The 15,546-nt window shown below is 39.1% G+C and overlaps 1 protein-coding gene across 1 annotated transcript in view; it reads right to left on the reverse strand.

Moving 5' to 3' along the window:
* The window catches only part of LOC129695695 (selenocysteine insertion sequence-binding protein 2-like), a 70,645-nt gene that overhangs the window by 13,187 nt on the left and 41,912 nt on the right, over positions 1–15,546 (reverse strand). The window contains exons 11-14 of the mRNA XM_055632881.1: positions 13,655–13,787; positions 13,372–13,541; positions 9,771–9,933; positions 2,822–2,975 (exon numbers count right to left, since the gene is read on the reverse strand). Coding sequence (XP_055488856.1) covers positions 2,822–2,975; positions 9,771–9,933; positions 13,372–13,541; positions 13,655–13,787 — 620 coding nt within the window. The remainder of the gene's footprint in view (positions 1–2,821; positions 2,976–9,770; positions 9,934–13,371; positions 13,542–13,654; positions 13,788–15,546) is intronic.

Consider the following 15,546-nt stretch of genomic DNA (forward strand, 5'->3'; position numbering starts at 1 on the left):
AAATGAACGACCAGATTATCGTCTTTAAAACAGCAATAATAAACATATATGACTAAATGTTTGAAAACCTTAAATGTAAATTAAGTATTATGGAATCAAATAGTTTCCACACAGCTGCTGGTAGAAACTAGCCGAAAGGCTGTAGACGACTGAGATCCTGTTTTTGTTTCACTGTTTGCTAATTACACTGCCAGTACAGTCAATGAACTATAAAACTGTGCAGTAGCTTTATGACTGCAGCATTTTGACCAACAGCTCATGACAGTAAAAACACATTATATTGTTATTTATCCTAATATGTGTAAAATGATAAGTAAAAAACCATCAAGTTAATATATCTTCACAAGGGCAGGACCTCCCCAGGGGCAGTGAATGGTCGTGCCCCTGGGGAGTATTGTGGAGCAGAGGGATCTAGGATTACATAGTTTCCTGAACGTGGCATCACAGGTGGATTGGGTGGTGAAGAAGGTTTTTACCACACTGGCTTTCATCAGTCAGGGAATTGAATATGTTATATTACAGTTGTACCAGTCATTGCTGAGGCCACACATGGAGTATTGCGTACAGTTTTCATCACCCATGCTACAGGAAACATGTCATTAAGCTGAAAAGAGTGTAGAGAAGATTTAAGAGGGTGTTGCCAGGACTGAGTTATTGGGAGAGGTTGTGCAGGCAGGACTTTATTCCTTGAAGTGCAGAAAGTTGAGAGGTGAAGTGTATGAAATCATAAGGGGAATAGATAGGGTGAATCTACTGTATTTTTCCAGGGTAGGGAAATCAAGAAATAGAGGGCATAAATTTAAGGTGAGAGGGGAAAGATTTAATTGGAACGCAAGGCACAACTTTTTCACACAAAGGATGAAGTTTAAGTAGTTGAGGTAGATACAATATCTACCTCAATATTGACATTTTAAAGACATTTAGACAGGTATATAGATAGGAAATATTTAGAGGGATATGGGCCAAATATGGTTAAATGGGACAAGCTTAGATGTGTCATCTTGGTCGGCATGGGTGGGTTGGTCAGTTTCTGTGCAGTATGACTATGACTAAGGGAACCCCAAGCTGATAAAAATAATATTTATGAAAAAGTACTGAACCACAATAAATGCAATGCAGAGTTCTACCAATAGCCACAAGGGCCACATCTAACTAAAGAAACCACAGAAATATACAAGACAACTACAGGACCAGCATCCTTGGGTCCAGTCTTCCTGGATTTTGCTGGGCCAACACAGGTCATGGCATCTGAGAAGTCCCAAAACATCACCCATTCCTTTTCTCCAGAAATGCTGCCTGTCCTGCTGAGTTACTCCAGCATTTTGTGTCTTCTAACGGTAACGAAATGGCAGCCAAGGAGCTGAGATATCACCTCGGACGTCGGCTATGGGAACGGATCTGGCAGCTTGGGCCGGACCAGACTTCCAGAGCCTCAGCTGCAGGGTGAAAATTGAACCCGCTGATTAGCCCCAGAAGCCGTCTATGAGAATGGACCTGCCGGCTCCAGCCAGGCCACAGTTACAGAGCCCCAGCCACAGGGGTCAAACTTCAGATGTTAATTTCTGGTCAATATAATCATGCCACATACTATAAGTGAGTGATTTATTAATCTACTAATTATTTTCCTTCTTTCCAGAGCAGTATACACAACTTGGGTCTTTAATCCTGTGGGTAAGCTGTTTATCTCCACTCAGCAACTTACCCACATGTCTGACAAATGACTTCTGCATCAAACCTTGTGGTTGCCTTGTCTGGATATGTTCCTCTTACCACTTAAAATAAGCTCATGGTTTTTTTAAAACAATTATCTTCAAGTAATACATTGCTTCCATGATGATTGATGTTGTTAAATAAACTACAGTAAAATTCATAAATCTATCTTTCAAAATGCATATTGCCATTTCTCTGCCAAACAGGAGGGTAAAATAGAGGGAGATCTTCAATAATGTAGCCGGAAGAACAAATACCAATAAACACTAACTAGTGCTTTTCATTTCAAAGCAACAACTCTGCACTTTGTGTGTGGACAGTCAAATTCTAACTGAGCTGGAAGAGCAAAACATTTTGTGTAAAATCAGCCCTGGTGCTTGATATTTAAGCAAAAAAAAAAAAATCAGCTGAATTGTTTACAAAGCTGAGTTGATATTCACTGCATTATTGCAGAAAGATCATCTGGAAATGTTTAAATTCTCAAAACATATAACATACATGTTCTGGCATGAACCAAAAATGATATTTTGATTTTCGTAAAAGGCAGGTTGAAGGAAATTTAAACTTTATGGCTGAATAAGTTTATAATGTTATCACGTAATGATAGCCTTGCAGTTAATAATGGAGACCAAGTCAAACATCTCTGGTGGACATTTGAATGCAGCCATGAAGGTGTGACCAGGTGCTGCACAGAAGGTTCCTGGAATATAACTTTGGGGAAATGGCTCCACATATTTGGGAAGGAAAAAAAGTTTGAAGCTATGCTCAGGAGAAGTAAAAATGGCCAACACGATCCAAAACAGACCAAGGAGAATAAATAAATTATAGCTTCATAGGATGACTTTCTTAAAATTGCAAAGGAGTTGGAAGAGCAAGGAGAGATGGGGCAGGGGGACTAAGAATGATTTCTTAACTCCACAAGTGCATCCTAGATAGTCTAATGCCAGTATGCATTCCATGCCTGAATACTATAATTATTTTTGTATGTGATGCAACTTAGTATTAAACTGTGTTTGCATGATCTGAATTTTACGCAAAAATGCATACATTCCCGAGTAGGTAATTAAGTGGAACTGCTCACTGAAACATACAGCACCAGAAATTTACTTACTCCCTAAACCGTCTGCTATGTATCTTTTGGTGGCTGGGATTCGGCAGAATGCTTTTTGTCCAAATTTCTTCAGGAATTTTTGGTGTATCAGAAAGAGGTTGTAAATTTTGACAGGGCGATGAAGTTGTAGAATTAGTCAAATCTTCTGTTGACTCTAAACCAAACACATAGGAAAATTATAGAACGCTAACATAACTAGGTCACACTGAATAATGCAGACATCAAAAAAGGACACATACTGCTATGGCATTTCATCACGGACATCCTACTAACCAGAAACATCACCATCTTCTTTCACCCACTTAAATATTCCCTGAATATTCCCACTTGCCCCAGAATTGTCAATTTAAATTTTAGAGATGCAGAGAGCAATTTTAAACTTAGGCACATAACAACTTATCAGTTGCTCCCTCCCACCAACTGAGCACCTCTGGATATTATGTAATTTACATGTTCTTCCCATGACCAAATGGACTCCCAAATGCTTCAGTTTCCTCCAACATCCCAAAAAAATGTGGTTGGTAGGTGAATTAGCCACTGTAAATTGCCCTTATGCATGGGCATGTGATAGATCAAGGGAATAAAATAGGTTACGATCGGATTAGTGTAAAACCAGATGATTTTTGGTATGCCGCTTCTCTGTATGACCTTAAGAAAATGGCATGGAAAGTCATGGAACAGTCATCTTTCTGAATGGCAAAACAAACACAATAGTCAAATGATCCCCTCCTGTTTCCGTTTCTTTTACCACATTCTTAGCTAAGATAAAGAAATTGAACTGTACAGCCGATTTCAGAGTTTCATATTGTTACTTGGAGGAAATTTGTAATTCAACATACACAATGCCTGGATGCCAGGACTACCCCAGGAGGAATTAACACACTAATACTATTTTGTGAACACTTGATTCTGATTTATAAAAACTATGTGAAAAGTTACCAATAAAAATGATGAGTTACCAATATAAAATGACCAGTTGTCGGAGTACCCTGCTGATCCATCTGGCAAGTACAGACTCAGGTTATCAAAATCTCCTGTTGGCTTCTTACCAATGCTGCTTTGATGCTGAACTGCTAGGCCATATCTAGCATCCAGGCATTGTGCAAAACCTCAACTTTGTCCTGAGCTCTAGTGAGGATGGGGATATTCTTAAAGACTCTTGCTCTTATTCATCTGTAACCAACCTTCACAATTACATGTTGTAGGACTGTACACTTATGACCTAATCCATGGATAGCAAGACTGCTTAGTTGTCTTAACACATGCTGTGTTTGACATCTAGCATGCATTGTGTTTCTCTGTTGCAGGTCGACTATTCTGGCATCATATTTTTAGGTATGCTTGGTTCTGTTACTGACATGTCTCTTTCTGCTCTCCTAACGGTACCAGAGTTCATTCCCTAGTTTAACTGTAAAGTAAAATGAAGGATAGGCTTGGCTATAAGGCTATGGAGTTTGCTGGTATACCTTCCTGTTGATGGTCCACAGGACCCTATGACACTACAGTATTGAGCTACCTGATCTGTTTGAGTCAATCTAATTTAGCAGGGCACGACTGCCACACAACAGTGTGGATGATGCCTGTGGTGTGAAGATGTCTCCACAAAGGCTTCTGCCAATGCTGCTGTGAACAAAAGTCCTGACTACAGCTAAGTTGCCTCAGATGACGTAAAGTCGGTTTATCCCTCCAACTTGTGGTGCTTTATTTGTCACCTACTATCTATTGCAAACACAATCTGGCAATTCTGACCTTTAGAACATCGTGGGAGTTCTAAAGGTACTGACACACAGGAAGAGAAACGTTGCTGGTACTTTCACACACAAATGCTGGCATTTCCCAGCAAGTTCTAGCCTATTTGCTTTGCCAGTTTTTCTACATAACGTATACAAGAATGTTAGTACTTTTTTTTTAACCGAGGTTCATCTATTATAGAATTGATTAGAAACATAGAAACTAGGTGCAGGAGTAGGTCATTCGGCCTTTGGAGCCATTCAATATAATCATGGCTTATCATCCAAAATCAGTACCCTGTTCCTGCTTCCTCCCCATATCCCTTAATTCCGTTAGCCCTAAGAACTATATCTAACTTTCTCTTGAATGCATCCCAGTGAATTCTAAGATCTGATATATTATACACGTTTCATACTTGAAAAAGAGCAATTACTACAAAGGTAAAAAGAGCATCATGATGTTCAGCACATTTGGAAACAACCTTAGACGGAGCCAGTTATCATGGTAGAGATTGCAGGTGTGTTTACAATAATCTGCTCTGAACAAAGGTCATCTTCTACATAAAAAACAGCCAGTCTAACCTACCAGGCAGCAGCAAACACTGATACTATGTTGGCTTACAATTTAAATACTTTGCTTGATAAGGAGAACGAAATGGCATGAGCTCATGCAGTATCAATCTGTTTTGAACCTTCAAGTTTCAAGTTCAAGTGAGTTTATTGTCATGTGTCCCTGTATAGGACAATGAAATTCTTGCTTTGCTTCAGCACACAGAACATAGTAGGCATTTACTGCGAAACAGATAAGTGTGTCCATATACCATAATATAAATATATACACACACATGAATAAATAAACTGATAAAGTGCAAATAACAGATAATGGGTTATTAATAATCAGAGTTTTGTCCGAGCCAGGTTTAATAGCCTGATGGCTGTGGGGAAGTAGCTATTCCTGAACCTGGTTGTTGCAGTCTTCAGGCTCCTGTACCTTCTACCTGAAGGTAGCAGGGAGATGAGTGTGTGGCCAGGATGGTGTGGGTCTTTGATGATACTGCCAGCTTTTTTGAGGCAGCGACTGCGATAAATCCCCTGGATGGAAGGAAGGTCAGAGCCGATGATGGACTGGGCAGTGTTTACTACTTTTTGTCGTCTTTTCCTCTCCAGGGCGCTCAAATTGTCGAACCAAGCCACAATGCAACCGGTCAGCATGCTCTCTACTGTGCACCCGTAGAAGTTAGAGAGAGTCCTCCTTGACAAACTGACTCTCCGTAATCTTCTCAGGAAGTAGAGGCGTTGATGAGCTATCTTGATAATTGCATTAGTGTTCTCAGACCAGGAAAGATCTTCAGAGATGTGCACGCCCAGGAATTTGAAGCTCTTGCCCCTTTCAACCATCGACCCATTGATATAAATGGGGCTGTGGGTCCCCCTCCTACTCCTTCCAAAGTCCACAATCAGTTCCTTGGTTTTGTTGGTGTTGAGGGCCAGGTTATTGCGCTGGCACCATATGGACAGTTGCTCGATCTCTCTTCTATACTCTGACTCATCCCCATTACTCGACTTGGGGGGAATTCAGTGTAAATTAACCAGATTATTTTCAACCCCTTCCATTCTATGGCTGTGCCCCTTGTTTTCCACATGCACCAATACTAGAGCACACCCTGATTCTAGGCAAGGTCAGAAAAATATATTTACTAAATATACTTCCGCAGTAAAATATTTGCAGTGCTCAGTAGAAATCTCAATTACATCTAATATTTGAGAGATAGAAAAGTTTGGTTGGCCACTGTAATCAAGAGCTTTATATCATAGTTGCTGCAAGAAAAACAAAACGGATACCAGACAAAGTCAGTTGAATGTGCAATGAATAACATTTTACCAAAGTAAAGCTTTGAGTAATTAGCGACTATTGGAAATCTGTGGTGTTTCAAGACTCTGTTTTTATATTGGATAACTAATCCAATCCAATGTTATATCAGCCAGCTCAGTCTGATCCTGGAATAACAGAAAACAATTCCTTATCAGTGGAACAGCAGTCTAGGCCAGAAAACAAGCTTTGGAAAGTGTAAATTTGACAAGAGAGGGCGGGATCCTGTTTAGAATTTACTTATTCACTTAACTTTTGTTTATATATTAAATAGAAAGTGTTCCAGGATCGATGCCTGATCATTTTGAGAATCAAAATATCCATAAATTCTCCCACAAACGCAACCCAGCCTAGAATCAAAAACTGAGGTGAGGAGGAATAAGAGATGTTTTGAACAGTCTGAGAGATCTGTCGATAGAACCACCCACTGTAAAGACAGAAAGGCAATGAAAGAACGCGAGTGGCAGAAAGAAGACTAGAAGCTGTCACTTTTCAATAAACAAACAAATTATTTATTATTCATCTATCCTCTGTGAACCCTGTGGAAATTTAAAATATTATAGATGCCGTGTGTCTACTATGGACAGATTAGTACAAAGAATGGAAATAAGACCAACACTATGAATGTGGAGGACATGATAATCTGTACATTACACCTTTATGTATGTAAACAGCCAAACATGAACATAAAAATCATGCTGTCTAAATCTATACTTTTCACTCGTCATAGAAAAATATGTATTTATCACTGACAGATACTTATGCTTCACTGTACAATTAAATTAAAATAAAAGTCAGAATAGTTTTCAACATTGCCCTTACGACAGTTAAAAATAATTTTACTTTGAATCAGACACCAGTCAAAATATCTGCTGAAACATTGATCCAAGAGCATATCAGGAGCTGGTAGTGGAGTGAAGTACAAGTAATGCAACAGTCAGATTCTCTAAGACAATAATATATTGACCAATAATTAAATTCTGATCTGGAGTATAATATACTGTGGATAGAACTCACAACTAGCCAACTCCAAAAATGTAATTACTGAAAGGGCCAATGCTTTTATTCCTGCTAAAGATTTAGGGCCAGGTGTTGACTTGGACAATAGGTTTGTAGAACGTGTCATTAACTCACACTGTAGGTCCTCAAAACAGGAGGTCTTTGGGGCAATCTGATGTAATCAAAGATAGGATCATTTTTCCCAGCAAGGATAAATATTTAGGAGACACAAGGAACTTCAGAAGCTGGTTGACAAAACAAAAGTCCTGCAGTAACTCAGCGGGTCAAGCAGCTTCTATGGAGGGTATGTACAGATGATGTATTGGGTCAGGACCCTTCTTCAGACTGATTGTAGTAGGTGGGAGAAAGCTAAAAAAGAGGTGGAGATGGTATCCGTTGGAAGGGCTGCTGGGGTCCATGGAATGCGATTCCACCACCAGTCATATCTTCCCAACCTCACCCCTTTCCACTTTCCGTAGAGGCTATTCCCTTCGCAATTCCTTGATTCACTCATCCCTTCCCACTCAAACCATCTCATCCCCAGGTACCTTCCCCTGCAACCACAACACCTGTCCCTACACCACCTCTCTCACGTGCATCCAGTGATCCCAGCAGCCCTTCCAGATGAAACACTTGCTCATCCTCTAACCTCATTCTGCTGCATTCAGTTCTCCTGATGTGGCCCCTTTACATTGGTGAGATCAAGCATACACCAGGTCACCGCTTCACTGAACACTTTTTCTTGGCCCGCTTAGGCTAGCTGAATGGCCTGTCGCTAATCATTTTAACTCCCCTTTCCATTCCTGTATTGACCTTTCTCTCCTGGGCCTCCACCACTGCCAAATGTAAACTGGAGGAACAGCAGCTCATATCCCACTTGGGCAACTTGCAACCCAATGGTATGAACATTGAATTTTCCAATTTTATATAACATCCCTCATTTTTACCTCCACACCCTGGTGTGCAACATTTCTCCCCCCCTCCCCCTTTAATCCTTCCTTAGGTTTTACATTTCACTCCTCTCCGTATCTGACACCCATTCATCTCTCGCCATTGTCCACCCATCTGGCAATCAACACCCCTTCCCACTTCCTCACCTGTATCGACCTACTATTAACCAGGCTTTGTTCTGGCCCATCCCCAACTTATTTCCAGCTTTTTGCTGAACCAGTCTGAAGAAGCTCCCAATGCAAAACGTTGTCTATCCATGTCCTCCACAGATACTACCTGACACACAATTGAGCCACACCAGCAATTTGTGGTTTTAAATATTTAAGATCAGTATTCGGCAAAACCTCGTCTCAAACAAACTGAATGTTTCAGTTTGCTGTGTGGAAATATGCAAAGGACCAAATATGTGAGGAATAGCAGTAATACAGTTAAAAATGCAATAAGCATTTACCACACAAACTGGAAAGATCTGTAAGAATACCATTTTCATGGGAGAGTGAATGGGAAGGTAGAAACAACTAAATTATAATTGTAATGAAGGAGTAGATAGAAGAAGACTATTAATCATGCTGAATGCCTTATAACAGGAGGAATATGGGCACAAATCAAATAGTGATAAAAGCATGAAAAACACAAAATAAAAAGATGAAATCAGTGAAGTACTATTTGGCACCTCACATCTGACAATGTTAAAATTACATCCCAACCCAAAACATCACCTATCCATGTCTTCCAGATGCTGCCTGACCTGCAGAGTTACTCCAGCACTTTGTATTTGTTTTCTAAACCAGCATCGGCAATTCTTTGTGTCTACATTAACCTAACCTTCTTCGCTTCATCTTGCTTCCTTCATTCTCAATTTCCTTACCCACCTCAAGCTATTGCTCTCCCCCCAACCCCCTTAGACAATCATCCCCTTTCTTCATTTTCCCTCCAAACCATCCACCAGTTTCTTCTTCCTCCATCTTGGTACCTTATCTGTCACCTTTTAGCCTTGTTTGACTTGGATATTGGACTCAGTAATCATTGGTTAACAAGAAGAAAAATCTCACCAGCTGAAACAGATGCATGAATAGATCAAACATTGGCGACTGTGATTGATTGCAGTCTTTGCTGTTTACTGTGTTACCTGTTTTACTGCTTTACACCATTAACTAGTTGTACTGTATCAAAATACTGGAAATGGTGGGGCAAACAGAAAATGCTGGAAATGCTTAGCAGGCCAGGCAGTCTCTATGGAGAGAGCAAGTGTTAACTTTTCTGGTTGAAATATGTTTCTGGATCTGTTGAAAGATTATCAACCTAAAATGTTAACTCTGCTTCTCTTTCCAAAGGTGTTGCCTAATTTTCAGTGTTTCCAGCATTTTCTCTTTTTGTTCAAGCATACCAAAGTACTTGCCATTTAATTCAGCCAATTCTTTTTGTGTGTCCAACATCACATTCTGATCCAAGATGAGTGTCCGACTCTCTTGAGCAGATGTTATTTCACCGCTTGATGGGATCAAACCCTTCTCCTCCAATAGCCGCCGCTGTTTCCTTTCTTCTCTTTCCTTCAATATAATCTAACAAAATCAACATCATATTTTTAATATATGCAGAAAGCACATACTCAAGCCAACATTTTATCAATGGAAAATACAAAGATATACAGGGGCTCCAATTGTGGGGGTCAGTGGTAAATAACCCCTTACTGAGGTGTGCGGACGGATCTCAATGCCAAACAGGACCTCAATACCAAAACATGTATAAAAAGTGAAATGTGGATCAGTAGTAGTTAATGAAAGCATCAATACCAAAGGATACCAAAGTTTTAAAAACAAATCTGCTGTTACGTGGCACTCGTGTAGATTTCTGAATTTTAACTATTTTTCCCAAAGGGAGGAAAGCAAAGTAACTCATTAATTTGTATTCATTGCACTGAATTTAATCCATAAAAAGCAATTCATTTTAAGATCAGGAAAATCTATTTTGTTGAATCAACACAGTCCACACATGTCAGCAGTTTGGACATACTTCCTTCAATCTGATATAATGTTTTTGTTCGTCACACTGTAATCCCTCCAATAAGGGCACTAAACACTGATTACATTACTTTCCTGCAATTCATCATTTTAACTCCACTATCTGTACCCACCAGTATTTTTTGGTGGCTTTCTTTGGCTATGTTAAGAATGCTTCAAAAAATTGCATCCATTTCTTGTGTATTCTGTAATGCTTATGATATAATTTTGAACATAGCATACTTTAGGTTATTCCTTTACATAAACTCCCAGTGCGAGGGAGAGGAGGAAAAATATTGGCTCTTGTAAATCATTTATGAGAACACCATGTGTAAAGGGTTGAGCAAATAGGACTTTCTACATTCGATATTCCCTGTTTTATTTCAACCTGAAAGGATTTGGCAAAGTTTCATGTTTTGTTTTGCCTCACCGAGATGATCTTTTTACATTAACAAGGTCATTCTTTTCTAATAACCAGTTTGCACTGGAATATCAACTGCATCAAATATTACAGTTTAGGTTTGTAGAAATGGGGGGGGTTGATCTGACATGTAAATTGAAAAAGCATTAATCAGTGGCCAATATTAAAAGAATATTCCCACAAGTCTGCTATCAGATTCACGACATTTATATTATAATCAGACTTATGGCATCATGGAGTTGTACAGCATAGAAATGTACTCGCTCAGCATGTCCCGGTCAACCGTTTTCACATCTACTCTAATCCTATTTGTCCATATTATGACCTTACACTTATATGCCTTGTCACGTCAAGCATCTGTCTACATGCCTCTTAAACATGGTGAATGCATCTGATTACTTTGATAGCAACCATTCTCAGTGTACAAATATTAAAAATATGTTTAATTGTAATTATAAATATTTAAATAACTCCTTTGAAACTTCTTCCTCTCACCATTATCCTATTACCAAATATTTGTTCATTTACAGTGCCCTGCATAATGTTTGGGACAAAGGCCCATCATTTATTTATTTGCCACTGTACTCCACAGTTTGAAATTTGTAATATAATAAAATCACATGTGGTTAAAGTGCACATTGTCAGATTTTAATAAAGGCCATTTATATACATTTTGGTTTCACCATGTAGAAATGACAGCAGTGTTTATACATAATCCCCCCATTTCAGGGCACCATAATGTTTGGGACACAGCAGTGTCATGTAAATGAAAGTAGTCATGTTTAGTAATTTTGTTGCATATACTTTGCATGCAATGACTGCTTGAAGTCTGCGATTCATGGGCATCATCAGTTGCTGGGTGTCTTCTCTGGGGATGCTCTGCCAGGCCTGTATTGCAGCCATCGTTAGCTTATGCTCGTTTTGGGGGTTAATGCACCAGTTTTCTCTTCAGCATATAAAAGGCATGCTCCATTGGGTTCAGATCAGGTGATTGACAGCCACTCAAGAATTGACTATTTGTTAGCTTTGAAAAACTATTTTTTTGTTGCTTTAGCAGTATGTTTGGGATCACTGTCTTGCTGTAGAATGAACTGCCGGCCAATGAGTTTTGAGGCATTTGTTTCAACTTGAGCAGATAGGATGTGTCTATACACTTCAGAATTCATTATGCTACTACCATCAGCAGTTGGATCATTAATGAAGATAAGTCAGCCAGTACCTTCAGCAGCCATACATGCCCAGGCCATACTTTGCTCTTGCCATCACTCTGATACAAGTTAATCTTTGTCTCATCTGTCCACAAGACCTTTTTTCAAGAACTGTGGTTGCTCTTTTAAGTACTTCTTGGCAAACTGTAACCTGGCCATCCTATTATTGTGGCTAACCAGTGGTTTGTATCTTGCAGTGTAGCCTCTGTATTTCTGTTCATGAAGTTTTCTGCAGTCATTGACAAATCCACACCCGACTCCTGAAGAGTGTTTCTGATCTATCGGACAGGTGTTTGGGGATTTTTCTTTATTATAGAGAGAATTCTTCTGTCATCAACTGTGGAGGTCTTCCTTGGTCTGCCAGTCCCTTTGTGATTAGTAAGCTCACCAGTGCTCTCTTTTTTCCTAATGATGTTCTAATGAGTTGATTTTGGTAAGCCTAAGGTTTGGCTGGTGTCTCTAACAGTTTTATTCTTGTTTCTCAGTCTCATAATGGCTTCTTTGACTTTCATTGGCACAACTTTGGTCCTCATGTTGATAAACAGAAATAAAAGTTTCCAAAGATGATGGAAAGACTGGAGGAAAGACTAGGTGCTGAGAGCACTCTTATACCTGCATTAGGGAGGCATTTAAACCCACCTGAACAATTACAAACACCTGTGAACCCATGTGTCCCAAACATTATGGTGCCCTGAAATGGGAGACTATGTTTAAACACAGCTGTAATGTCTACATGGTGAAACAAAAATGTATAAAAAATATCCCTTAATAAAATCTGACAATGTGCACTTTAACCACATGTGATTATTTCTATTACAAATCTCAAATTGTGGAGTACAGAGACAAATAAATAAATGTTGGGTCTTTGTCCCAAACTTTATGGAGGGCACTGTATGTCAAGTGCATTTAGGAAAATTTAATTTGTTACACCCGCACTCCCACAGATTTTTTATTTACATACTTCAATTCAATACTCATTTAATAAGGCCAAGTATCAAGTGCTCCCAGAATTATTATTAATTTCACAAAGAAAGCAATGGATGCATACTTTTGTGCAGAGTGGAATTCAGGTTGATAATAATGCAAGTATGTTTGTCTTTTGCGGAACTACTAAATTTGCTGGTTTTACAGATTTGAGAACGTTGCGTGCAGTGTTTGCATTCATCAGCAATATTTTTCAATGTCAAGTGCTTGGATTAAAATGTCACTTTTAAAAGCACAAATGTTAGATCCTTGCCAGCAGTATTTCTTTAACAGTCACAGAATATAGATTAAACAGGGCAAGGTGTTTTCCCCCAGCTACTTATGTAGTGTGCTTGTCTAATAATTTTAATTAAACAGTACAGGAAGAACATTTTAAATGTTACTAACCTTTTTTAGTGAAGTCGGTTTTTTAGCCTTTGGGATTTCTCTTTGTTTTCCTCGCTTTACTAAAGGAGCACTTGAGTCCAAGGGATTATGAGGAACCTTTTCATGACTTGAGTTCTGAGGCAGTCTTTTCGAAGTGGGTTCTTTGGGAACCAATGGAAATGCTCCCCCAACTAAAATGAATGATTACAAACAAGAGAACAAAACAAAAATAAAAATGATCCAGAATGAATCAAAATACAATAGGATCAAAGGAGAGATGAAACAGAATAATTTCAACACTTGCCTGCAAATACTATTGGCTTAGGGGTATGTTTTGATGCCTTCTCTTGCTGTTTCTGCTCTAGGACAGTCAGCATGTTACCAAAATCTAGTTGCATGGGGATCTTACTCTTTTTACCACTTTTCTTTGGAACTTCCTATACAAAAACAAGTCATTGTCATTGGAATTATTTCCTGTGTAATTGAATCTATTATTGCCATTAACTTTGTGTCATTCTGTGAATATGAGGAATCAAAATAATCTATTATACATTAATAATCATTAGTTGTGATCCTACCACACTTATACCGGTATGATCTGCAAATGGTTGAAAAATTATTACAATTAAAAAGAAACACAAGCTAAACTACTTTTGGTAAAATATTAGTAGACAGTATTTGAAAAAGATATCACATCGAACTTAACCTTAGTATATAAACATGAGTAAAAAGATCCAAGAAGACCATGTGGATTACAACAGAATAATACATCTTTCATTTTGTAAAAGGTTCCTGTATTAGTAAATTCTAGAGTTATATGGAACACATTGCATAGGAAGCCACCATTAGACAAATGTGAACTGGACTACATGTAGTAATTATGAATTCTGATTTTGGAGTTCAGAGTTTTCAATTAACTTAGGTAAAGACAGAGCATTTTAAATTAATTATTTGACTTGAAGATAACTTGTTCATTGCATTGGAGCTCAAGAACCCAGTGAAAGGTAGATGTGGAATAAATTTATGGCAATCTCCTTGTTTGTACAAAACAAATGCTTCATGCTAATAACATATTTCCATGGGCAGCCACATACTTAGAAATTCTGAAAACCCAAGATTCCAAATTGTTCTCTGCATAGGTTATGGGAATGACAAGAATCAACTCAATGGTACCATAAGAGTCACATTCATTAGGATAATTTAGTGTGTAATCTGTGCTTCTCCACTGAATAAGGGTCTATCGTGATGACTGGAGGACTGCAGGCACTGGCATTAGCAGCATGGAAAGATCTACTAGTTAAAACACATCCCTTCAATGCATTAGGCAGGGGAAACACTTTTCACACAGGATTTCCCCCCCCCCAAGGTCTTTAAAGGACAGTCATAGACTCAGAATCATAGAGCACAGAAACAGGCCATTTAGCCAAACTCGTCCATGCCAAACAAGATGCCCATCTATGCTAGTTCCATTTGCCCATGTTTGGCCTATATCTCTCTAAACCTTTCCTATTCATATACCTGTTCAAATGTCTTTTAAATGTGGTTATAGTACCTGCTTCAACTACTGTTTCTGGCAGCTCATTCCATATACCCATTACCTTCTCTGTGAAAAGCTTACCTATCTCAGGTTCTAATTAAATCTTTCCCCTCTCATCTTAAACCTTTGCCCTCTAGTTCTTGATTCCCCTATCCCAGGAAAATGGGTGCATTCACCCTATCTATTTCCCTCATGATTTTACACAACTCTACAAGATCACCTCTCAGCCTTCTACACTCCAAGGTAAAAGGTTAGTTACCATAACCTCTCTTTACAGCTCAGTCCCTCGAGTCCTGGAAACATTCTCATAATTCTTCGCCACAACCATCAAGTTATTAAACACTACAACTTCCAAATAATGTCCAAACTACTTGGGGGCATTATTTTTTGTCTTTGTATTATTATTGTTTGTTGATATACTTCCACTGGGTGGTGCCACCATAGTCTGTGTGTCCTTTCGACCAGGCATGGAAATCGCTCTCAAAACATGGGGGGGACACAATTTCCTGGCGGCCGCGCGCATGCGCACACACGCGAGGCTTCGGCCATGGGCCCTGTGGACGGTAACATCGGCTGACCTGGTTGGTAAGCGACTCCAAACTCCAGCACGGCAGCTTCGTCTGCCTCGAATCATGGGGCTTCAATCGGCCCATTGGCAG

Source organism: Leucoraja erinacea, chromosome 3 (assembly GCF_028641065.1).
Source record: "Leucoraja erinacea ecotype New England chromosome 3, Leri_hhj_1, whole genome shotgun sequence".
Classification (NCBI taxonomy): domain Eukaryota; kingdom Metazoa; phylum Chordata; class Chondrichthyes; order Rajiformes; family Rajidae; genus Leucoraja; species Leucoraja erinaceus.